This window comes from Tympanuchus pallidicinctus, unplaced genomic scaffold (genome assembly GCF_026119805.1).
Source record: "Tympanuchus pallidicinctus isolate F22 unplaced genomic scaffold, pur_lepc_1.0 scaffold36, whole genome shotgun sequence".
Lineage (NCBI taxonomy): Eukaryota > Metazoa > Chordata > Aves > Galliformes > Phasianidae > Tympanuchus > Tympanuchus pallidicinctus.
The window spans coordinates 193,130-219,184 of NW_026294754.1; the positions used below are offsets into that span (position 1 = coordinate 193,130).

The 26,055-nt window shown below is 48.5% G+C and overlaps 1 protein-coding gene across 1 annotated transcript; it reads right to left on the reverse strand.

The window, feature by feature from the left end:
* Positions 1–7,132: 7,132 nt before the first annotated feature.
* On the reverse strand, positions 7,133–26,015 carry LCMT2 (leucine carboxyl methyltransferase 2). The gene is made up of 14 exons (XM_052699428.1): positions 25,947–26,015; positions 25,572–25,858; positions 23,619–23,700; positions 23,137–23,317; positions 20,015–20,174; positions 18,849–19,038; positions 18,345–18,452; positions 17,107–17,197; positions 16,448–16,705; positions 16,042–16,272; positions 13,695–13,792; positions 10,112–10,299; positions 9,891–10,026; positions 7,133–8,294 (listed from the first exon to the last, which is right to left on the reverse strand). The coding sequence occupies exons 1-14, from the start codon at positions 26,013–26,015 to the stop codon at positions 8,127–8,129; spliced, it is 2,247 nt and encodes a 748-aa protein (XP_052555388.1). The 3' UTR covers positions 7,133–8,126.
* Between the last annotated feature and the right edge of the window lie 40 nt (positions 26,016–26,055).

The window sequence follows — 26,055 nt, forward strand, 5'->3', positions numbered from 1 at the left end:
GTCCTCAAAGACATTTCTAGCAGATAGGGGAGCAGACATTCTAATACTGACACATACCCCTGGGCCCCTAGGAACCTCCAGTGTATTCCAGTCTACCCCATCAGATACCTGGAGCCCCCCTGGGTTCTGCAGCGCATCTCTGGGTCAACCCCTGTACTCAAAGTCACACGAGTGCCCCTCAGTGAGAAACACTCAGCTCCAACCATTGCCCATCAGGACCACATGGAGCAAAAGAGTCACCCCTTCCAAGACCCCCAGTGTGTGCATGTTTGAGCCTGGAGGACTTCTACCATAGCGACGAGGGGCACAGAGCAGAGACAGCAGAGCGATGTGCTGCACAACTGCAGTTGCAGTGGTGTGCAGTTCAGTGCCCTCTATGGGCCCCTGGGTCCCTGTGCCCCCCACAGACCCCACAGCGTGGTCTCAACATCCCTCTACAGGGCACGAGATTCTCTGTGAATCCAAATACTTTCCGTGGTGCCCTGCATACCTTGCATCCCCTTTTGGACCCCCATGGTCCTCCATAATCCCCTATAGACCCCCACGTTCCTCATTTCCCCTACCAACTCCCATGTCCCCTATGATCCCGTGCTCCACTATGGTCCCTGTGCCATTCTGTGTTCACTGAGGTTCCCCACAGACCCCAAAGTCTCATACAGACACAACAATGGTCCCCCACAGTCCCCACAGACTCCCATGGTTCCCTATAGACAAGTCCCACCGATCCCTGTGCCCCACTTTTGTGGTCCCCTTGGCACCCCACAGCACCCACCCCCACCCTACATCCCCTTCTGCTGTGGGGTGGAAGGAAGTGGTGGCCCCAAGGTGAGGCCCTCCTCACAGTGGTCCTTATGGGCATGGTGCTAGGGGGGTGAGGGGAATTGCAGCATGGGGGTTGTGGGGGAGACATGGAGACATTGGAGTTGTTCTTGGTATGAATGAGGTGCTGTGGGGCACTGTGGGGTGCTATAAGGCTGTCACTGCCCCACAATGACCCCACTGTACCCACCAAGTGTTGTCCTCCCCATGGGGATCTTCAACATTCATTCAACCCCAAGTCATGTCCTGGAGATCGGTGGGACCCACAGCTTTGGGCATGGGTGCCGGCACTGCTGGAGGCACTGTATGGATCTCCTGCCCCATTTGTGATCCTGAATCCCTGGGGCTATGGGTCAGCCCCACATGTGTGTGTTCCCCCAGCATGGTGGTGGGGGTCCCAGATGTGGAGCGGTTGTATGGCTGTAAGGTGGAGAGCAGGGAGCGCACAGAGGTGGAGTTGTGGGGTGAGTGGGAATAGGGGGTTGGGTGGGGTTGGCCAGGAGAACAGCACTGCGCTGACCCACAGAGAACTGCACTGTTGCCCACATGGGCATGGCTTTGGCCCATGATGGCAACGCCACCATTGTGAGTAGGGCCATGGGGCAGCCATGGGGCAGCCATGGGCTCTGCCCCATATCTCAGGTGTGTGGCCCCAGGTTGATGTGGGAATACAACCACAACATCCGTATCAGTGGGGTCTGTGCCATGCTGGGCCCTGACCTGCAGCTGAGGGAAATGTTGGAGCCTGGACACCAGAAGATGAAGGGATGGAGTCCATTTAAGGGCTGGCACAGGGGGCTTTCGCTGTGGGTCTCTGCCTACCTAAGGCCTTCTAATGTGGAGCTGATTGGTTTCCTTCGTGTCTGTGCTCATGAATGGTGCACTGGAACTGACCTCCCACGTGGTCAGATGAGCCAAGTTGGCAAGACATGGCTCATGGTTGGCGAGTTGTGCCCAAGTCAAAGAGTTGACTCTTCTCAGCTTTGAGACATGTCTTCCAGATGCACACTGGGCTGACGCCTGGAGCTCAAGCCCTAACTGGGGATCCAGATACTAACACAGAAGGAATGGTTTAGATACATGATAGCCTTGATTGGAAAGGTAGTGCCAAGGGCTGCACACGCTTGTAACAGTTCTGAGTGTAAGGAAACAGTATCTGCTGCTGAGCATTTGCCTGGGTGAGCATTACCCTCCTGAAGAGCAGGCAGCTGTTGTCTTTGCAGGCAGCCACATGCACAGGGACTGGAGGCTTTTTCCGCCTTTCAACTCTTGGCTGGTGCTGTGAGAGTGGAGGCTCTTGCCCTGAGAGAATTACCAGCATAAGGGATACTGTGTGTTTCTTTTTGGCACTGAGATGAAGCTGCGTGGAACATTGGCTTGGATGACTTTTCAATCAGGTGCAGGGACGTGTAATGCTCATCTTAGATGTTGTGCTGACAAGAAGAGCAGAGAGGTAAATGTTATGGAGTTGCGTGCTACTTTTTCTTTTTTTTTCAGTCATAACCGAGGAACCATGGAAGCGTTACCCAGACAAAATGAGCCTTTGTCACCTGTTTCTACAAATGACACAGGCAGAGGAAGTCAGCATCCGAAGCATCCATCAGAGCCCTGCACAGGACTGGTGAGAGTTACCTGGCGCCGTCCTTTGGCAATCTCAGGTCTCTGTCAGCTCCCAAGCCGTGTCGTCACTCCTCCCGTGGTGCTGACTCAACTCTGCCAGTCTTTTGTGGGGGAGAGCTGGAGTTGAACTCCTTCCTGCTTCCTGCCTCTGTCCTCCCTGCTTTGCCCATGGCCTGATCGGATTTTATTCCTCGCACCCAGATTGGTGTGTGTGGATAAGTTAATGTACATTTATTTTCTGCTTGTGGTGTCAGGCTGAGGGACAGCTCACAGCTGAGCTTTGGTCAGTGAGACGCACGACAGCTGGAGATGCGCTTCTGTGTGCCACTAAAACACGAGCCTCACGGCTGCCACGAGCAAAGAAACAGAGTTGTGTGTTTTACTCCTCTGTTTGCTGCTTTCAAAATACTGTGCTGTCTGCTTCTGGCGTTCAAAATCCTGTGAGATGTAAATACTTTGTTTAGTTGACATGTGCAGGCGTCCTTCTTCTGAACCATGCCTGTACTCTTCTGTGCATAACCACAACCTCTGCCTCTTTCTTTTCTTCTTTCTTTGTCGTGTTTGACACTCCGCAAGTTCTGAATTGCTGGAGAACAGCTCAAAGTGCCCTGGAGTTCTGGGGGACAAGCTCTCAAGAAACACTGTGCAGCTTCAAAGCCCTGAAGCTTGGAGAGATGAGAGATGAGAGATGCACGGCGCTCTGCCTGGTGCAGGACACGATGTGCTCCGCAAGGCCTTTCCACGGAGGCATCAGATCTGTGCTCAAACTGCATTCAAAGCAGCCCAGTGCCCTTTGCTGCTTGTACTCAGAGGTATTGGTGCCAGGAGTTGCTGCACTAAAAGGACATTTTGTCAGCAGTGATGTTAAAGGTATCCCATGCTCTCAGTCATTCAAAGCATCCTTGCAAATGTTTTTACTGAGGGAAAGGTTTCATTGGCGCCATACGTTGTTTTATGGAAAATGAAACAGTTGGATTGTGTAACTCAAGCTCATTTTCATTTCCTCCTGACCGCAGTGCACTTCATGTTGCTCCCGTTGCCCTGCAGCCCTGTTGTGGTTGAAGCCAGCGGGGGCCTCAGCACCACACGGTCCTTCGCTGACTCCTCTCTTCCCCGTGGAATTGGGTGGAAAGAGAAAAGTCGAAGTAATGTGCTGAGACAAAACCGTTTACTAAGATAAAAAGATAGTAGTTACGTATGTACATATCTTTGAATATATATACATATGAATAAATCACAAGTGATGTACAAGCAGTGGCTCACCACCCGCCAACCAATGTCCAGCTAGCTGTTTACATCAGCTGTCTTCATTCTCTTCCCTCCCAGCCTCTTGCTGAGAGCTTTGCTGAGAATGGCCTTGGCTCTGTGCAACTTTGCTTATCAGAATCTGTAAACATCAGAGTGTTACCAGTGTGATTTTTCTCCTAGAGCCCAAACTTACCATCACACCAGATACTCTGAAGAAAATCCCTCCACCTGAGACGAAGGCAGCCCCCCAGTGTCCGTGCAGTGAGCCACGTGGGGCTGCAGGCGGTGCATTTCCCTGGCAGCGTTGGCCAGGGGAGCTGGGGAGGTTTTGCTGCTCAGCTTGGATGCTGCAGCACTGCTGTACCTGTCCAAGCAGCGTGCTGTGTGCCCTCTGAGCAACGGAGCAGCCTTTCATCAACAATGTGCCATAATAACTCCTGGAACCAGATGCATTTGCCTCTCAGGCTGGGTTTACCCCACGAGCTCTTCTTGCAGTAGCTGTTCTGAATTTCACTGTAAGCATGCAAGCAGACGCGCTTTCCCCCCCTGTGTTCTGTCCCATGGTATTTGCCCCGTGGTTGGTAGAAGAAGGAGCTGACGGAGTCAGCAGTAGATTCCGTTCGTTTGCCCTCTGGTGCTTCATGCCTGGAGCTCACTGCTGCACAGAAGAGTGCATGTGTGTTTATCCCAGGGCTGCAGTAAATGGATGGCATAGCAGTGAGCAGCACCTAGCGGGCTCTGCAGAGGATGGCTTTGCAGAAGGAGCAGGAGTGCCTGCGTCCACCTGTGTCCTCGGATCGGTTCTGGCAGCGGTGCACCAGCTGTGGGCACAGTGACTGCATGCAGGGCTCAGCTCGGGGCTGCTGTGTGGCACTGCCAAAGGAAGGCCAAACCCTTCCAGATTCCGTGCTGAAAGCAGCCCAGAGGCAACATCTCCTTGGTCTGATTGTGTGGTGCCTGGGCCAGGGGTTTAATTGAGCTGGGTGCAGAACAGTCATCTTGATTTCTCTGTTGTTTTACTTAAGATAACCCCACTGGGTGACCATTCTGTTTTTTCTTAACATTTGGATCTGGGAGGTGACCCCCCTCCCTTTGCTTACAATGAAAGCACAGAAGTGCTGCAGGCATTCACCAAGGTTGCAATCATTGCTGGGGTAGGAGCATTTATTCCACAGCTGGTGAGCAGAGCTGGTGCTCTGGTGAGAGCGCTGCATGTGGAAGCAGAGCTTTGGGCCTCGTTGGAAGAGATCACCATGTGAGAGCCCAACAGAAGCACCGCTGCAGCAGGCGCGTGAGCCGGGCACAGCTCAGGCTGCACCGGGTGGTTGATGGGAGGCGTCTCAGCAGAAAAGCTGAGTGGGCACACGGCGCCGGCCCTCATCCCAGCTGGCAGTGAGGGTGGGTAGAGGCTGGTGGGTGCTGCCCGCTCTTGCTGCTGCGCTGTGTGGCACAGCAGCACGCTGGTCAGTGGTCTGGGAGGGAGACGGACTGCTGCTGTGCCTGGCTAAGCCAGAGCTGCAGTTTTGCCAAATGCGTGAGTCGTGCCCATGAAGCTGCTGCGGCTGCAGCAGGAGTAGAAGACAAAGGGAGCTTTCTTCATGAAAGCAACAGCAGTTATTCCATTTCAATGTATAACTGCTAGGAAGATGGTGAGGAACAGATCCATCTCAAGGACATGCTGGATCATACGAGGAAGGAGCGTGTGATCTAAGTCAGCTACCACAGCTTCAGCAGGGGAAGGTCACGAGTAACCACTCTGGCGTCCTTCCATGGTGGAGTGATGGCATTGGTGGGATGAGGAGTTGCTGGGTGGACCACGCGATGGATAAGAAGTTGGTTGAAAGGCCGCAGACTGAGGATGGTGATCAATGGTTTTATGTTGAGGTGGAGGCCGGTAACGAGCGGCATCCCCCAGGGCTCTGTCCTGGGACCAGTGCTCTTTATCACAGACATCGATAATGGAATCGAGTGCACCCTCAGCAAGTTTGCTGACAACACCAAGCTGAGTGGTGCGGTTGACACAATGACAAATATTTCTATGTTTTTATGTATCTGCCTCCCACAGTTTCCCCCTTTTTTTTTTTTTACCCTTTTGTGTTGACTTGTCAACCCCACAGCGTACTCCAGCTCACAGTACCCTACCAAAATCCTCAGTGTCCTTCAGGCTGTCCAAGAAGTTTCCAAGTTAATCCCAGGTGCTTCCCAGGGCCACCCTAAAGTACTCCCTATGCCAATCTGTCTCCTTTTTTGGACAAACAGGGGAGGGCCACTGCCTCACTCCCACAGCCTCAGCATTTCCCTCCCACCGGCAGCCCGGTCAACACAAATGCATCACTGGGGTGCATCACTGCCCTTGGCCTTGGCCATCCAGGAAGCTTGTTAGCATGTGCAGGGCTGCAGCCCCCCTGCAGCTCCTCAGGGTGGATCTGGGGCTCTCCTGTGCTGGTGGGGAGAAGCAGGGGCTGTGCCCCAAGCACCAGCTGCACAGAACTCCCTTCTGCTGGAATACCAGCTTTATCCCTGTCACTGCTCCTGCCCTTGGCCAAGTTGGTGTCAGTAAGCCAGTGAATACTGCTGCAGCTTACCTTGGCCTTCTCTGGAGAAAGAAGGGCTCTGTGCAGCTGCAGGGGGATTGCTTCTCAGCTGGCAAGAGGAGGGACAGTCTGGGCCTGCCCTAAAGGCCTTCCTGTGCGCCCACTGCTTTTGTTGGAGGGAGAGAGCAAAGCCACGAGCCCTGCCCCATTCTGGATAACTGGCATACTGTTATCCTCACAGGTAACAAGCAAGAGCTACAGATTGAAGCTGAGCTGCTGGCAACAAAAAACACAGCTTGTCATACCAAGCCTGCTAAGAGGTAAAGGGTGTGACTGCCTCCTGCAGCTGCTACAGCCCCAGACCACTCCTGAGCAGCCACTGGCAGTAGCCCAATGTCTGGGGACCCACCATCTTTGCTGCCACTCTCCCATTTGCAGATTCAACCATCAATGAAACTAAGCACATAACCTAGAGACACAGACAGGATGCTGACACAGTCAGCTACACAGACAAGATGCTGCCTTACCAGCACCTAGACACAGCAATCATGCACAACACACACAGTGAAATCCTTTTCCTCTCCTTTGGCTTGTAGAGACAGAAAGTCACCAGCGCAGGCACACACAGTCCTCAAGCTGCAAAAGCACACATTCAAGCACTGATACAGCCTCTCTGTCCAGACAGCACCCCGGCTTGGATCCCTTAAGTAGCAGCACAGTGTCTCTGTCCAATACACACAGGCAGATCTCAGGCCCTTAACACAGAATGGCTAAAATTGGAAGGGTCCCCTGGAGATCATCCCCTATGTGGCTGCAAGTAAGATACCCTGGACTCCAAAGCTGGCACCAAATTTTTGCTACTTACACAGGTCTCAGCAGCCCTTGCAGCAATACAAACGCATAGGGCAGTGTGTGAACATACAGAGTGAGTTCAGATTTAATAAGAAATTATAATAAAACAGATTGTAGTCAACAGATGCAGATGCCAGACAAGCCCTGACCAATTCTATTTCACACACAACTTTTATAACCTTGATTTTCCAGCATCTTCACTCTGTTCATCCCTGGTTCCCCTTTTCTTTGAGCACCTCACCATGGGTTTGCAGGCTCTACTGAGTCCCACACTGTCCCAGATTATCAGAGATTTGTTTCTTGACATTGTCTCCATGTTTGTTTTGTCAGGTCTATGTCATCGTTTATTCTGGTTTCTTTTTCCTTTAGTTTCCCACTCAATAAAGTCCCTAGTCAGATAACCTTGCTGGAATAAGCATTCTCACACACTTACACCTGCCCATAAAACTGTGACTGACTGGGCAGCTTCCCATTATGGCCTTCCTTACCATTTGCTGGTCCGTTCCTGCTTATGTCTTCCTCCCCTTCCCATTTTCCCCTTGTTACACTGTAAATTAGTATTTGACCAGATATCCTTAAAGGAGTAGAGACTCCTTCCATACACCCTTACAGAGGCCTTTAGAAACATTCAGGTATGACTAAAGACACATTCTGTTTCACATTTAGTTATGCTGGGTTGCATATTTCCAATGGCTTCTTGACGCAGTGACTTCTCGCTAGCTTCAAGTCAGCACCGTGCAAACTTACATCACTTTTGAACACAGCAGAGCTCCTTATTTCACCTGTAAGGGCTACAGAGCTGGTTCTGGAAAAATATTCTTTGAAACAACACAAAAAAGGACTGAAAACAAAAAAGAAAAAGAAGACAGACAGATGAGGTATGCAACCCCTTGACAGAACTTCACTTCTTAATCCCTTCTCCTTATCCCACCTTTACAGATGCATTCAGGATACAAAAAACGTTGCAAGTAACATTTTGTTGTTCTTGGATATGCAGGTAAGCAGATGTCACACCATGGTGGAGCATTACAGTTCAGTCCTGTTTGGTCCCTGTCAGTGGCTGGTCAGAATGCTGCTGAGGTTCAGTGAGACAGGATTTGGATTCAAGTGTGTCCCAAAGGAGAAGCAGTTCCCACCACCACCAATAAGCAGCAACTCCTTCTCATCTGGCAGAAAAACACTGCTGTGATTATGCAGCATTAAAGGCCACTCCAAATGTTCCTGAAAAAGAAGAGGCATTTAAATTTCTTAGGATGAAACACAAGCTTGCATAGTCTAGAGGACACCACAGTCACATTATGGAGAGGTACACAAAGGCCAAGACGATGAACTGGACACTGAGGAAACGGATGCCTGAACAAAGTGCCCAAGACACAGAACGAATGGCTTGTCCAAATGACTCAAAAATCAAAATCCTAGCATGAAACTTCTTTTTTCCCCCACTAGGAAGCAAAGGGAAGAGGATTCACTTCATCAGTCAGGCATTTGGTAAATACAGTTTCAATTACTGCTTCCACCAATCGAGATTTCACTTAGAAAGTAATCCTTGAACATAAAGGACTTCAACAGATATCACCTCATACAGTACTGTAGAAGTATTTCATATAGCTACTCTCACTGGAAAATTAAGAATAGCCACGATACATCCATTGGGAACCAGCCAGCCAATCAACTACAGCACCCACAGCAGTGACAAAAAGAGAAAAACGTAACAGCAAGGAGACCATGATGTGCTCCTCAAGGAACAGTCAATTCACTAAACAACTTTCAGTTCAGTGTCTGAGAATGAGAAAATGCCTTTGTACTCATCAGGCCCTTAGAATTACTGGACAAGAAAAGCACCAGGAGCAGTCAGCACGGATTCACCAAGGGGAACTGGTGATGCATACCATAAAGCCCACTTGGAGGGGTGACAGCTGGGACCGTCCCCTCTGACATCTCCATTGCTTATCAGCAAGTCTGCAGGTGACACAAAGCTGGGAGCAGCAGCAGATACAGCACTGCCATGCTGGCATCCGGAGGGACTGCGATGGGCTGGAGAAATGGACTGACAGAAGCCTCCCAGAGTTAAGGAGAAACGCGAAGCCCTGAGCAGCCCCAGGCACCAGGACATGCTGGAAAGCAGCTGTGCAGAAAAGGACCTGGGAGTCCTGGTGGACACCAAAGCCATAACACCAGCAGTAATACTAACTGCACAGAAAGTCGCTGACGTTTCCAGTCTTCCAAAACTCGAGACCAATCCGCACTGGGTACTACGCACCTACCAGCACAAGGCTTCAGCACAGCACTGGCAGGCACTGCAGCCTAGTTTGAGGAAAAACATCATAACCAAAGGCAGCTTCTGATCAATCTGCACCCACTCACTCAGTAACATTTAGAAGTTATGTTATTTTAGATAAAACTTCATACTGTACTCGCTGCTATCAAACATGAGCAGCCTCTTTTATCCAAGGACATTAATTCCCTTCTAACTTCTGCTGTAGAGAATAAGAAAACACCACGCTACATATAAGCATGCTTCATCCTTTATATTTTCAGGAAAATGCAGAAAAGCCAGCCAGGTGCACACATACTGCTTATATATTATAAAATACATTTTTACATATAGTAATCACATATTCCAGTTTCATCTGTACACGTGGATCCTATCCCGGGTATCTCAGGAAAACTGTTACATCATGCAAACAGGGAAATGTTTATTCCACTCCTAAATTTGACTCCTTTGCATTCTCTATTCCATCTCTGGGAATGACCTTGAAGCTACTACTCTCTTTCACACGGTTCTGCCTGTCCTGAAAGAAAAATTCCAGTACTCACCGCATTAATTGTGTAGTCCAAGCACAGCCCAGTCATTAAGTCAATGACAGTGATGCCTGGCACGCACAGCGAGTGAAACCACACTCCACCAACAAGCACAAGTTTTCCATCGTGCACATGTGCAGTATGCGAGTACCTGCGAGTGTAACGTTCAGTTTACTCCATTAGTAAGGAGAGGCAGCTGGAGGCAGGCCTAGAATTCACCACTGCCTTCTGCTCACCTTGGGATGAGAGGAGGGCGCGTCTCCACCATCTGCCACCGGAAGCCCCGTCCCGTCTCCCTCAGAAGGAAAACTGAACTTAAGGGCTGCTCGGCTGCTCCCAGACCTCCGGCGATCAGCGCTCCTCCTTTCCAACTGCAGGCACTGTGCGAGTGGCGGCCTTCTGGTACCGGGCCCTCAACAGCGATCTGTGGCAACAGAAGCCCAAGCCTCAAGTTTGCCTCTATTCCAATTGCACTTGCTGTGGTTTTGATATCAAACCCCTTCCCTTCCCGGCAGAGGACAGGAATAGCTGGGGAGGAGAACAGAGCGAATAAGCATGGTAGGGAGCAATAAAAAAGCCTCCCATCTGCACGCGTGGGCGATTCCTCTAAGAATGGCTACACAGGAGTGTTTCCACCTACAGTATTTTCAATACTTCTCTGGCTCCAAGAATACAAGTTACTCAGTCTTTACAGGGATTTAGTTCTGCATATTATTAGAGGCAGCACTGTCCTTGCATGCTCCTCTCACCTGAGAACCACAAGTTTACAAGAACACGGGTCACAAAGCTGTGATCAGTGACTCAGAGCATGAAGCAAGAAAAGAAACTGAGCTGCAGGACGAACGGGCAGAAAGAAAACCCTCAGGGCAAAAGAATATCACAGAACTGGGAAAAAATTTCAGGGACCATTTTGTCCACCCTTCTCTCCTAAGGCAAACGTAATGATGTCTGTCAGCATCTGGCAAGAGTCATCCAGTAGTTTGTCAGGGCAGATTTTCAGAAGCATTTCCTGCAGCACTTTATTATCTTCACAATTAGAAGCTTTTCTCAGTATCTAGTTAAAGCTGTCCTTTCTATAGACTATCCAAAATAAATACAGAGAATAATTTGCCCTCTGCTGCTCTATTTTACATATTTGAAAAGCATTACTATCTTGAATCTTCTACCAACTCAGTAGCTCAGAGTTCTTCAATCTTCCCTGTAAATCTGAACACACGGTTTAGTTCTTCCACAACAGCATCACGTTACTTACACGTTTAGCTTGTGATTTCTTGTTATAATCAACCTCTCACCCTGTGCTACTCACTATTTTTAAGCTCTGCTGATCTCTAAAGATCCAAATGAAACATACTAGTTTAATACAATAAACCAGAAGTCACTAATATCCATGGACCACTAACAAAATTCCAAGCATGGCTTCAGAGAGGGCCAGCCTGGACCTTCCAAATTCTAAGAGGAAAGGAATCAGGAACATTGGGGTTCAGGATACTCAGAGTGGGGGGACACACAGGACTACACAAAACTTATTAAGGATTTTTTAAGGCAAAGGGGATTGTTGAGGAATAAAGATGAAGAACAGACAGAAACAAGATTACAAGGGGGCTAATCACATAAACAGTCTCTATTCAGTACAATTGCCTTACTGAGCCCCAGGCCTAATCACCACAGTATATCTTACCTTTGATTAAATACCTTCCTAACTAGCTTTGCCAAAATACTCAGTACACATTAATAGGAGAGATACTGGGACTACGTGTCTGCAAGTACAGAGACATGAATTAGGAAACATGAGGCCAGCAGAGTCACTACTATGGTGAAGGACTGCAGGTTCTCTGGTTCCAGTGAGAGCAATTTCATGGCTCTCCAAGGCTTTGTATCCAGAGTGCCAGCTCTTACTGCCCTATTGCAGAGACCAGTGGCAGCCTGGTCCTGTAGTGAGAGCCTCACCCAACAACTGGAACAAGTGAAGTTTCTAGCTTCAGTCACCAGGACAAGATGCTTAGTAACAGGAGCTGTGCAGGTCCTAGACACAGGGGCAACTCAGGCAATTGAAGCAAGTCAGAGTCTCAGCACCAGCTGCTGGAGGAGAACTAAGGGTCACAGGGCTCTTGTGCCCAGATGCCAGTTCCTGGAAAGGGGACCACTGTGTTTATTATTCCTTCCTTGAACCTCATATGTGTGGGATGTGCATCCCACATGTGCTAGAAAACTTGGAACTAGTCCAGTCAGCTGTCAGCCTCCTACCTCCAGCACGTGGCCCAGGGTCTCAGACACACATAGGTATTGCTATTACACACCGGTATTCACAGGATCCGTGAGTGCAAGGTGCCTGTGAATTAAGTGTGTGCCTATCTGTTTGCTAGCAAATTTCAAGCCAGACCCAGAGCAGGTAGGAGGGCTCAGGATCTGGTCAGGGGTACCAGCTGTATACAGGGAATATCCTGATACATGAGGGAACTACAAATCTGCACATGCCTGTCAGTCTGCAGAGTGAGGGCATATATGCGTTGATCTTCTCATAAGAACTTTAATTCTTATCAGACAAAGATGAGGAAGAGAAATGGGCTATCTACATTTTATGTGAGCCCTCGTAATGTTAAATGGGTGTTGCTGAAAGCATTATCTCATTGGCAGCAGTCGGTGCAGATGGCCACACCAGCACATCCCACATGTGCTCGTGTTCATGTGCACGTCTCTGGGATGCATGCTCACCTCCATGACTGGTTGAATCTGCAAATGGGAGAAGAAACTGCCATGCCTGCTGTCCTGGGACGAATACATCCCGGGTCCTGAGGCAGACAGGACAGGGCTCCTTCCATGGAAGGAGGAATTCTCAGGTTCCACAGCTGCTGGAGCTGGTCACTACTTTTAACAGCTGTTAACAGAAGTTCCTCCATGCAGTTTGGAGTTCATAATCTATTTCTGTTTGAAAGACAGTCAACTTTCCCTGCATTTTTTTGGTATTTTGTTGCTAACAACAGTAACCTGTAGGCATGTTACCTCCACGCACTTCAGCGATACCCAGAACAATCAGGGTATCAATGATAAAAAGGCTTATCTAACGTACCGGCTGGTTGTGCTGCCAGAGATCAAACAGGCTGGAAAAATTGGAGGAATTGAAGCTCATCAAGCTCAACAATGGGATGTAAGAAGTTTTGAGCATGAGGAGAAACAATTCCAGACATCAGTCAGGTTGGAAAAAGACTTTTAAGATCAAGTCCAACACACGGAGCGCTGTGGCTAGTTCTGCACTCTTCAGTACAAGGAAAGCAGGGAATTGATGCAGCGAGTCCAGAAAAGTACCACAAAGATAATTATGGGACAGGAACCTCACAAAGAGAACATTCACTGGGAAACGTTATCAATATGCATAAATGTCCAATGGGAGATGAAGGAGCATGAAGAAAGAACGTCCTCAGATGTATCCAAGACAGAACATGAGAAAATGGCCAGAAACTGAAATAAAAGAATTAGGAGAATTGCTTACACATTAAAAAACTCTCACGTTCCATTATGAGGGTGGTCAGCCATTGGAACAGGTTGCCGAGTCTCCATCCTTGAATGTAATCATAACCCAAGTGGACAATGACCTGAGCAATCTGTTCCAGTGGCCTTAAGGGGGCTGCACTAGATGACCTCCAGATGCCCTCCCTTACAACTGCGATCCAGTAAATAGTGAAGCATTGAGAAGTTCCTCAACACTAAACAGTGTGGAGTACAACAGCACTGCCGGTGCCATCTGCTCAAATGTCCTGCTGTGGTTTAGCTGAGCTTCCAACACAGCAGCAATTTCTATCCCCAGTCTCCCTTAGCTCTTACCGTAGCACAGGAAACTTCTGGGATGTGCAGGAAACACCAATCCCCAAGCACTGGCTGCACAGCAGAGCGGCCTCCATACATAAACAGGTACTTCTCTCCTACAACCAGGTGGAAAGGTTAGAATTTGGTATGTTGCAAAAGCAAAAGGGTCTGCCTGAACGTAAGGAAAGCTGATCAAAGATATCTGCTCATGCAGTTTTGTAAGAAAGTGCCCTGCAACTTGATGAACATTTCATATTTCCAAACTTCAGCAATAAATGCAATGAACTGTGCCATAGACACAGATGTTAGTCTTGTAAGACAAAAACAAACAATGAGACCAGACACAAGGCACACGGGTTGGAAGACTGAAAATATTTTCACTTAGATGATGCATTCCTTAGGCTTGTGATCATTCAGAAGACTTCCATCATCCACTCATTTATCATGCACTAACGGACTGCTCGAAGCCTGAACATTATTCAAAAAGCAAAGTCACAAAGCCAAAAAAGAAAAAAAAAAAACGTTTTTTAGAATATACTTCATGGCAGCAAGAAATGGAAATTTGGGCAACTGAAAGAATCACAGAATCGTAGGGGTTGGAAGGGACCTCCAGAGCTCATGGAGTCCAACCCCTGCCAAAGCAGCTCCACACAGCACGTCGCACAGGTCGGCATCCAGGCAGGTCTGGAACATCTCCAGAGCAGGAGGCTCTGGACAAAGTGATTCCAGTGACTCCGTAATAAAACCAGACTACTCTTAAGAACACAAATCGTAGCAACACAACAACACGGATTTAACCAACACAGTAACACAGGTGAAGCTTCATAAAACTAGAAGGTATATTTTTCCACATCAAAAGAGAAATAAAGGATAATTTAAATGAGTAGGAGACCTGAAGAGGTCTCAAAAAGGAGGTATAAAAGGTATAAGAGTGCTCTGGGCACATGTCAGGGATGTGAGCCACATCCTCGTAATGGACTTACAAGTAACATAATGTTGATTTTTCTACAAAGCACAATCGTGGCAAAAATGATGCAGTGCAGTCTAACAAAGATTTACAAAATACTTCATTTTCATAAAATGTTATTCCCCCATTTAGCATCTACTTTTTTATAGAAAACTTAGTTTGGAAAGTTGAACTCCGCATTGCATTATGGTCTCCAACACTGTCTCACAAACCCAAAGCATGCTGCAGACTGAACTAATGACTGCCTGTAGTTCCTGGGGTGTTCTCCTGCAATAGCTCCTAGTGGAGAGTTAAACAGCTTAAGGACAGCTTCCACCTCCTGAATTTCACTGTCAATCTCACCAACAACTTGCTATTAGCTTGAAGTTTTTGCCCTTACAGTGAGTGTCTTTTACTAGATGAGCCTGCAGCGTGTCGTTGCCAATCTTGATTCCAGACCTCACAACTAATGAATAGTTACTAACTGCCACTAGAAGTACAGCATTTTTTCTGAGGCTCTTCTGGAAGAAGCACTAGGCATCCTGCTCCACAGTGCTCCAGAACTAAAACACTGTCCTCTGGAGAGGAGGTTCTAGATCTTCTTTCTGGGGAGATGAAGCATGAAACACGTCAGTCATAAATGAGCTCAAAGAATTACTCTTCCAGAACAGATTACATCCCCAGGTTCCAATTCTGGTTACCACTGGAGATAACATGGCCTATGAAACAAGAAATTATCATACTTCAAGAAGTAAGAGTTTCAAAAAGGGTGCTGTTTAATTTCTTTTCTCCTTTAGAGAGCACTCATTAGGTGATAGTAACAGCAAGTAGAGCAACACATCAGATCACCATCCTACATCTCATTTCCAGCAGGAGCCAAAAGCATTATGTCACTCTGATGCTTTGTCTTTCAATTCAGAAGCCCTGAACAGATTTTTCTTCTCTGAATTTAACCACTCTGCTTAAGCTCAGGTTAACTTTCAGTATATAGCATACTGCAACAAGCAGCTTCAGAGAATAATTGCAACACCTAACGAGGAAGATTTTTAGTTTTACTGAAATCTGCCTAACAATTCCAGCTGGTGCTTCTGTCTTCCTGTTCGTCCTTCAGGCCACCCTGTTCAAATAGTTCCTTTGCTCACAGTCTGCCCCCTCAACTCTCCTCCAGTTAGAAGAATCCCAGTGTAGTGATATCACTTCTTATGCAGGAGCCTCTCTATCTGCCAGCCGTTTTTCTAAAGGAGGGAGAAACAGCACAGCATGCAGAGCAAGGCAGCAGTGGGAACAGCGTAACGGCAGGAAGAGAAGCATGCATGCTCTTCTGTGTTCTCCAAGGGCGAGAGCACAGGAAGACCTGGCCACAGGACCAACCCATGCAGAAACCTCACAGCATATCTCCAGTCTTCCCACCCTTTTTACCTTTGAATATTACTTCAGTTGTGCTGTGCCTCCAACGCAAAGCAGCTGGTTCAGCAGCGGGCTGCAGACTTACAGGCTCCACAGTAACATCACCTGGATCTGAGTCATTACAGATTTTGGGGAACCTCAGCCACAACATTCCCAACGCTGCATTTGATGGGGACGTTCGTCCTCCTACCACCAGGGCCAGGCTGTCTGAGAGACATGACACCGTATGGTGCAGTCGCTCATCTGGAGAGACAGAAGATATCACAGGTCACACTGTTCTTTTTCTTGTGACATTCAGAGCCTTCACATCTCCCTGACTGCCAGTGTAATCGCACTGTGGCATCACTTACTGACATTTCACTGCCAGCACAAACATCTCCCTTGCCCCTGCCATCAGTATCCCACTTGAAACACTCACCCCATCCTTGATCAGGATTTTCCTTTTTCACACATCTGGCTTGCCAGGAGCCTGCAGACTTAATAAGAACATGAAAACTCCTCATACGACAGTGATGTCCGTTCTCCTCCCCAAAGCCTCCCGTGGTCAGAATCACATTAGGTTTTATAAGAGCAGAGTGGTGACCGTAACGTCTCAAGCCAACAACTTCAGACTGAGCTGCACATGCCAACGCACTGATGCTCCCAGCCAACCTGACAGGGCCACGATGAGGAGGAACTGCAAGCCAACAGGGAACAAAACAACGTAAATTTCAAGCAAACAAGAACCAACACTTATTAGTTTTTAAAATAAAATAAAAAACTGCGGAGTGAGTTGATGCAGCCCACTGACGATCTGACATGCCCTAGAAATCAATCTGCATCACATTCAACTGTCCTACACCAACTTTCAGCTTCTGCTTGCTGTTCCCTAAAGGAAGGAAGCAGCCAAAAGCAGGAATTTGTTGGGCTGGCTTCACCTGGCAATGAGCAGTCCTTATCCTTAGGGAATGAGAATGGAAAAAGCCAACTGGATATTACCATCTCATGTGTTCCTTCCAGGGTTTTGCTGTCTCCTAAAATCTATCCAAGGAGCCTGTGTGAGATAACAGACTACTACAAAAACTAGCCAGTATGTACCTGCCACGTTGGATAATAATGGAGTCCAGGAGGGTTCCATCCCCTTTGATGCAGTCAAGACAAAGTAATGAGAACACTTCAGATGCCATTCCTGTATCAAGCCAAAAGAAAGAAACAAAAAGAAGCGCGCGCTCTCAAAATCTCAGACCGAAGGGTAGTAATGAATGGCCAGAGCAAAAAGTCATAAATGAAACTTGCTTAACAGTACTTCCAGCAATGGCCATAATCAGAAGTCTAAAACTGAATCTGAGAAAGAAACAAGTCTGTACAATCTCTTCTAACCCTCAAAAATATACAGCACAGGGATTCTCTGCTTCATCAAATAACTCTTGGTGGTTTCCTCATTCATGAAATATCCAGCTGCTCTTTAAACTCACACACACGTTCTACAGCAATGAGTTCCATAACTTTATTGTAAGTTGTATGATTAATGCTCTTCTTTGGAACCAGCTTCCCTTTATGCTTCCCAGGTGTGCTCATAAGGACTGTATACCAGAGGGATTAAGATTCCCCAAAGGTCACGGAATATAACTGACCCTAAAGAAATCATAAATGTTCAAAGACCCCCCCCGGCCTCTGCTGTTTGACGATACCTAAACATGACTGCCAGTCTCACTGTGGAATCACTCACAGGCAAACGGCACAAGAAGTCAGTAGCAATACTAGAGTTCACCCTGGCTTTAGTGGACACTGAGAAATTGAGTGTGTTCACTACCAGGGCACTGAATGTATCCACCCCACTGTATGGCAGGGCGGCATAAACAAGAAATTTAAAGCGCAAAGAAATAACGCTTTTCTGACACTTGCAAATTTGCCAGCAGTTAACATAAAAAATGGCAGAACACAGTCATAGCAAACTCAGTCATTATTATAGGAATGGCCACATAAAAAACCAGAACAAAATACCCGTTGAATATAGCTAGAAAACCATATTCAACAATGACAAAACACTAACAGCCCAGGGAAATGCAAGAGCAGCATACACTCCCTCCAGAAATGCTCCCAGGTCAGGAACCTCACACCAGGCATACTTTCTTTGTATTCAAGTCATCCTCAATGGATTTCTGCATTGAAAGAATTGCACATGGAGCACTTGCAAATTTTCAGCGTCAGCAATACCCTTTGTAACAGCAGCTGCTTTGCAGGGCTGAGATCGTCTCCCTCAGATATCTCACTGAGGAAGGAACACGAATCCTTTGTAACACAGAAGAGTCTTCTTGAATGCTGAAAAGGATTACCTCATATTCATCAAAAGGCTCCAGAGCCTGCACTCTTTGTTGCTCATCTTCTGGAATACAACGGGTGAAAAACTCATTCATATCCATGACACTGCACTCAGTCCAGCCCTGAAACAGAAATCCCTCAAAATTATTACTTCTGGAAGAAAAGACCCCTCACGAGAAAACAATGACACTAAATGAAGAATCTGCACGAGTCTTTAAAACTGTCCAGCTGGAAAATAGCAGCAGCTCAAATTCTGATGAGATGGCTTGCCTAAAAAATTCTGAATATCTAACATGAAAAGCTTAAGAGGAGCCCATAAGTCTCCTTAATCCCATACCACCAAACAGGCGAGGGACCTTCAGGTGAGTAGCCACGTTACCACAGCAGGCAGCAGCTCTGCCTTGGCCATTTTCGCTTCAACCCAGCTGGCCCAGTTGACGACTCCTAAAATGATGTCAAGTTGCACCGTCTCCAGGTGCTCCAGGTTTCCCATGGCTCTCAGGGCTGCAGGTACTTACTTTTTCAAGAAAACGCTTCTGCTGTGCTTCACAATCAGGGTATTGAGACAAAGAACGAAGTGCGGAGTTCAGCTGACTGAAATGCTGTTGCATTACACGTCCAAAGGGATCCTCAGGGTGCATCTGCTCATACAGCAGAAAGCACGCATGAGAGAAATGCTCTGCTGCCCACTGAATCAAGGCATCTGACCTGTCGGGCAGATATACGTAAGAACAATTAAATACCTGGGGGACCACCTATTGTAGGACAGATGCAACATAAAGCATGTTACTAAGGCACCCTGACAGATCACATACAAAAGAGAAACCTGTACTGGGCATCTATGAAAGTCTCACCCGTTCATAGAGGAAGTCAGGGATGAGAAGTCCCCAACATTTTAAAAACAAACAAATAAACAAACAAAAAAACCCACAGTACTTAAGGTTCTTCCTCTTTTTATATTTTTAACCTCCCCTTTAGGTTCACAGAATAGATGAGATGGGAGAAACCTCTGGACATCATCTGGTCCAACCTCTGGTCCAACCAGCAGAACCACCCAGAGCTGCCTACCCAGGCCCATGGCCAAACAGAATCACAGCATGGCCTGGGCTGCAAAGGAGCACAGCGCTCATCCAGCTCCAAGCCCTGCTGTGTGCAGGTCGCCAAGCAGCAGCCCAGGCTGCCCAGAGCCACATCCAGCCTGGCCTTGAATGCCTGCAGGGATGGGGCATCCACAGCCTCCTTGGGCAACCTGTGCCAGTGCCTCACCACCCTCTGCCTCCAAAACTTCCTCCTCACATCCAACCCAAACCTCCCCTGTCTCGCTTTAAAGCCATTCCCCCTTGCACTATCACTATCCACCCTTGTAAACAGCTTTTGAAGATCTCCAAGGAGGGAGATTCCACAGCCTGTCTAAGCAAGCTGTGACAGCTCCCATCACTCACACAATAAAGAAGCGTTTTCAGATGTTCAGACAGAAGCTCCTGTGCTCCAGCTGTGCACCCTGCCTCCTGTTCTGATGCTGTGGGAATCAACTGCTCCATCATACTTACAGTGTAAGGAGCTGTTTGGAACTTCCACAGAATTCACGAGGCTCTAGTTTTAAGACAGCGAGTCTCCCATGACTTACAATGAAGTCTCTGCTTCTCATTTTAGAACCTAGCTAAGAAAGGACAGCTCAACTGACCTGCTGCTTTCCATGTAGGTGAGCACCACCTCTGCTATGAAAAGGGTGGGGACTTCACTGTCCAGTCCTGCTTCATCTAGAGCTGCACTCAGCTTTGGCAGCTCTGATAAATCCACTCCCAATAACCTATAATCCTTCGCAGAAAAGGCGGCGGTGACTCCTGTGGGACAAAAACAACACTAACTCACTACAGCGGCTTCGCAATACTGAGACCCAAGCCAGGAAAATCAGTACTACCAGCAATCATTCACAAGACCATGCCCAACTCAATTTTTCTGTGAAATAAACAAGAAAATCCCAAACCTAAATGAACCGCAATAGGGTGGCACCCAGAAGCATCAGGAAAAGATGAATAAAAGAACCCAATAAACTCAGAATTGAAATTCCATTATTTCTAGCACAAATTTCAACTACTGATTTCCAACAGTTATATTTACTATACAAACAAAGCTTTATCACCCTTACTTTAACAACATTTTTATGTCACTGCTCTCCTTCACAGACATTTTGATTCAAGCTAAGAGAATATCACTGCTTTGACAAAATAGCTTCTCTCACACCTACAAAATTATTCTCCAATTTGTTTGTGGGCTTGAGGGGTGGCTGGGTTTCTGTATTTTGTGTTTTTTAGTCTCAAAAAAAAGATTTCATTTCTGCAAAATGGCTTTGGATTCTGAACCACGAGAACTCCCTGCAAACACTAGGACTAGTCTTACAGAGCACTGTTCTCAGAAATAGGGCCCAGCTTATGATCTGCATTATAAAGGCATGCTGCTTATGACTATCATCAATCATAAGCTGCTTCACTCTTTTCTGCCAAAACCAGACTGAAAATGACTAGTAGTAAAGTAGCTCTATATGCTAGCTGCTCTGTTGCCTCTATGCCAGTGAAATCCAACTGCACCTGTCCTGAGATCTGTTGATGTACACGCTTCTCAAAGGCATCCATTATCAAAAAACTAAGTGGCCTCCAACAGCAGCCCGTCCCAGTGCTTCCTGCTATTTTCTTCTCACATCTCAATTGCCCATCTCATCACTTCTTCTGGACACAGAGAACAAGATGTTCCCATTTCCCTCGATACACATCTTCTACTTCAAATACATGGAAGATAATTGATATGGACAGAATCCTGTTCCACAGGATGCTGTAGATACATAAAATGTGGACAGATTCAAGAGGAAACCAAACCCACTTATGGAAGAGCTAGTCACTAAGCCACATTCAACTGTTTGTGGGAGGCCACAACTTGTGTCCTGTCTAACTGTAGCTGCTCTCCACCCGTATTTAAACTGACAATCTGACTGGCAGCATTCCCCAGGGGTCGGTGCTGGGTCCGGTCCTGTTCAGGATCTTCATCTCCAACCTTGATGGGGCGATAGGTGTCCATCCTCACCAAGTGCATCAATGAGACACAGCTGGGAGAAGTGGCGGCACACCAAAAGGCCGTGCTGCCATTCAGCAAGACCTGGACAGGCCGGAGAGCTGGGCAGAAACAAACCAGGTGAGGTGTGACAAAAGCAAGTGTTGAGCCTTGCACCTGGGAAGGAACAAGCGCAGGTATCAGCAGAGGTTGGGACGTGAGCTGCTGGAGAGGAGCTCTGCAGAGAAGGACTGGGGGTGCTGGTGGACGACAGCAGTGTGCCCTGCTGGACAGGAAGGGCAATGGGATCCGGGGGTGCATTAGAAGGAGCGTGGCCAGCAGGGTAAGAGAGGTGACCTGGGTCTGCTCAGCCTTCAGGAAAGAAGACTGAGAGGGGATCAGATCAATGTTTATAAATATCTGAGGTGTGGGAGTCCAAAGGACACGGCCAACCTCTTCTCAGTGGTCTGTGGGGACAGGAGAAGGGGAGATGGCCGTAAAGTGGAGCACGGGAAGTTCTGCCCGTGGCTGAGAAGGGAGTTCTTCACGGGGAGGACGGCGCAGCTCTGGAACAGGCTGCCCAGGGAGGCTGTGGCTTCTCCTTGCCTGGAGATATTCCAGAGCTGCCTGGACACCCACCTGCAGCCTGCTGTAGGAGCCCGTTTTGCAGGGGTTGGACTCGGTGATCCCTGCAGGTCCTTCCAGCCCCATAATTCTGTGATTACAGTCAAAACACAGTGGCTTGAATATGTCCCTATTGTATTTCATCCCACATTTCTCAGATTTCCTGTATTTACACATTTCCTGTACTTTGTCAAAACCCTAATTCCATCTATCACATTGCAACTACCTCTATTTTCTATTGCATTATAACATTTGCACCTTCCACAGCCTATCAACTGCAACATTAATGTAAACCTTGAAGGAGATCAGATGCAAGAGAACCACCTAGTGAACCCCATGCCTTACATCCCTCCATTTTGCAAATGAACTGCCACTCAGTACTAAGTTGGCAAAACCAGCCCTCCAGCTGTGCTTAGATTCTACCGTATTTTCACAAGACTCAATTTTTCCTCTTCCTGGAGATTTAAAAGAAGTCAAGTAACACAATGACTAATGCTGCAATTACAGTCAGCATACTTAAGAATAATAGCTTCTCCCCTATCCACAAAGATCATAAATCACAGAATCATTTAGGTGGAAAGGTGACTTCAAAGGTTACCTGTAACAGGTTGCTCCAGGCTTTGTACAGCCGAGCACTACTGTCTCCAAAAAGAGTCTGGCTCCATCCTCACTATAATTTTCCACTGGGTAGTTAAAAACTGCAGTAAGACCATTCCCCACCACTCATCCTTCTCTTCAGGTTGAGGGAAGTTCTCTCAGCTCTACCACCTACATTTTGTGCTTCAGCCCTTCCTCATTCTCCCGACCCATCGCAGCGCAGGCTGCAGTTTGCCACTGTCTTCGCACTGCTAAGTCCAAAGTTAGACACAATGCTTAAAAAGTTGCCACAAAAAGACACTGAGCTTTGTTTGATGTAATCTGCTCCTCAAAAACTTCCGAGCAGTTCTGCATCTTGTTGTCTCCCAGTGCTTACAAACGGCTCTGATTTTTTTCACAAAATAAACACGTGCCTCACACACGTTCTTACACCACACGCACTGCCGAGTTCCTCTCATGCAACTCAGTTTTTAAAGGCTGAAGCTTTCTTTCCTTCTTCCATACATGCAGTATCCAGAACATTTCCCACAAACACCATACCCAACCCTTCTGCTCCAGCATCTCCCACCAGTGCTGACAACTCTTCCGTCCTCTTGATCAGAGCAGCTTTTTGGCACGCCACACTTGGGAAATCCACCTCATATATCACAGTGTGATGTAGAAGATCCATGTCTTTCAAACGGAAGTACAAGGAGTCAAAGCCAGCACCCAGAGACAGGATCTGCAGAGAAATTGGCAGAAAACAAGTTATACTCTAGCAGCATCCTGAGCATCTTCCTGTGAAGAACATTCCAGTTCAGGTGCACAATCTGCAGAGTAACAAAATCAGGTAATCTCCCAAAAGAGGTTGAAAAACTTGTGCAAATACTAGATAGATATTTCTATCAGTGACAAACGCAGATGCAGTACTGCCAAGTGGATCCTCTGCACTATTCTGGGAGAAAACCACCACAGCTGCTAAAAAACGTTTCATGTACAAATACAGCAGAAGCTGCCAGCAGAGCCAGGCAACAGAAACGTACCTGTCTCCTAGGATGACTTCTGGTCTTCAGCAGGAAATCTTGAACACAGTGATCTACAGCACGGGCACGGACGTAATAACCTCTGTGGAATGAAATTCAACTGGAACTGCTGCCCAGTAACCCTATTTCTCCAAGAATTACAGTCTATTCCAAAAAAAAAAAAAAAAACCCACCAAACCTTTTCTCTCTCAGCTTCCACTCAATAATCATATTTATTTGCACTTGGAGATATCTGATGATTTTGTCATCTCTAGACCCTGTATTTAATGTCTAACCACCAGGACTACAGATAACAGAGAGAAAACACGTAAATTTCCTAACTGTACCAGTCTACAAACATAAATACTCAGTGGATGGAAAAGGATGAGTCCAGGCAGTCAGAAGGCTTCCTGCAATGCAGTTGGCCAACATCTTGGCCTGGATCAACCTGATGAGGTTCAACACAGCAAAGTGCAACATTTGGCACTTGGGCTGGAGGAATCCCAGGCATCCAAACAGACTGGAAGGAGCAGTGCTTGAGAGCAGCCCTGTGGAGAAGGACCTGGGGGTCCTGATGGATGAACATCTGAACATGAGCCAGCAGTGTGTTCAAGATGCTTGGAAAGTCAATGGGATCCTGGGCTCCACCAGAAGTGGGGTGGTCAGATGGAAATGGGAGGTGATTTTCCCTCTCTACTCTCTATCTGCAGTACTGTGTCCAGATTTGGGGTCCACAACACAAGAAAAGACAGGGAGCTGTTGGAGAGAGTCCAAAGGAGGGCCACAAAGATGAGCAGAGGGCTGCAGCACCTCCCTACAAAGACAGGCTGAGGGAGCTGGGCTTGTTGAGCATGGAGAAGAGAAGCTGCGGGGTGACCTCAGTGCAGCCTGCAGTGCCTGAAGGGAGCCTGCAGCCAGGAGGGGAGTCAGCTCTGTGCAAGGGGAGATGGCAGCAGGACGAGGGGAAATGGTTTGGAGTTGAGGGAGGGCAGCTGGAGGTTGGATGTCAGGGGGAAGTTGTTTAGAGAGAGAGTGGTGAGGGGCTGGAACAGCTGCCCAGAGAGGCTGTGATGCCCCGTCCATCCCTGGAGGTGTTGGAGGCCAGCTTGGATGGGGCCCTGGGCAGCCTGGGCTGCTGTGAGATGGGGAGGTTGGTGGCCCTGCCTGCGGCAGGGGAACTGGAGCTTCATGATCCTTGGGGTCCTTTCAACCTGGGTCATTCTGTGATCTCACTTCCTGCCCCAAATCAGATGGTGTGACAATACGAAATTAACTCCTCTATACACAAGGTGATGTGCTCAACCAGCAGTTATTGGGTATAACAAAATGAAAGCTGCGTGTGCAAGAGCATTAACAGGGAGCAAAAATGAAAACTGAAAGGAGTTTCATTCTCTGTGTTGGTTTTCTTTTTTCTGTGTGATGAAAACCAAGAAAACTGAATTCCTGGAAAGCATTCAGCATCCACCTGGCTGCTGCCTCCTTTTCCTCAGTGCTCAGGAAACCAGTTTTACTCAGTTTCACGGGGTTCCCACCAGCCGTTCAACTCCCCCAGCAGGCGCTCATTATCCCCATCCCCAGACCTCACAGAAACCTTTTAAAACAAACCCAAGGATTTGGGAAGATAGCATTAACAGCAGTAACACGGAGCTCCTAGCATGAATTTAGTTTGGCACACCGACGCCACGTGAGCAGACACCTCGCCACAGATGCACTTTCAGATGCGATCAGCAGCGTTTGCCCTCACAGCCCTGCCAGCTCCTGAATTCATGTTACCTACACGAAACTCCTTCGGCAGTTCGCAGTCACTGTCATACCGAGCCGCCCCACGTTAACCAAGGCTCACCGCGGGTACGGACTGTAAGCGCCCGCGTTTGAACGCCCCGCACAGCCGCGCTCACGCACAGCGCGGAGCGGCAGGCGCTGCTCGCCGCTCCCGTCCGCCGCGTCGCCCCGAGCCGCACCGCGCGTTCCTACCGGTGGATGAGCGCAGTTCTCCTCCGCGGCCGGCCCGCAAGGAGCCGCACGAAGCGGTCCCGCACGTATCCCCGCTCCGCCGCCGAGCATTTGCTGACGGCGCTGCTGCCGCCCGTGCCCCGCACCTGCGGGACGACAAACCGCGTGACGAACCGGGCGCCGCCGCGCCGCAGCCCCGCTGCCTTACGGCACAGCTCCCGCCGGAGCGGCCGAGCCTCCTTCGCGGCGCCGCCTCTCCCTGCCGCCCCGAGAGCCCGGCCGGACTCCTCCCGAGCAGAACCGCCCCGCTCCGCAGCCGGCGCTCACTCACGCCCGCGCTCCGCCGCCCGCCGGGCCGCCTTCCCTCCATGCCGCGCGCAGGGACGCGTCGCTCACGCGCAGTGACGTAGGCGCTGCGGACGCTGCGTAGCGCCCCCTGGCGGCCCGCACCGCTCCGCCCCACATTGCACCGCCCCGCCTCGTCCCGGCAGCGCCGCCTCCGGGC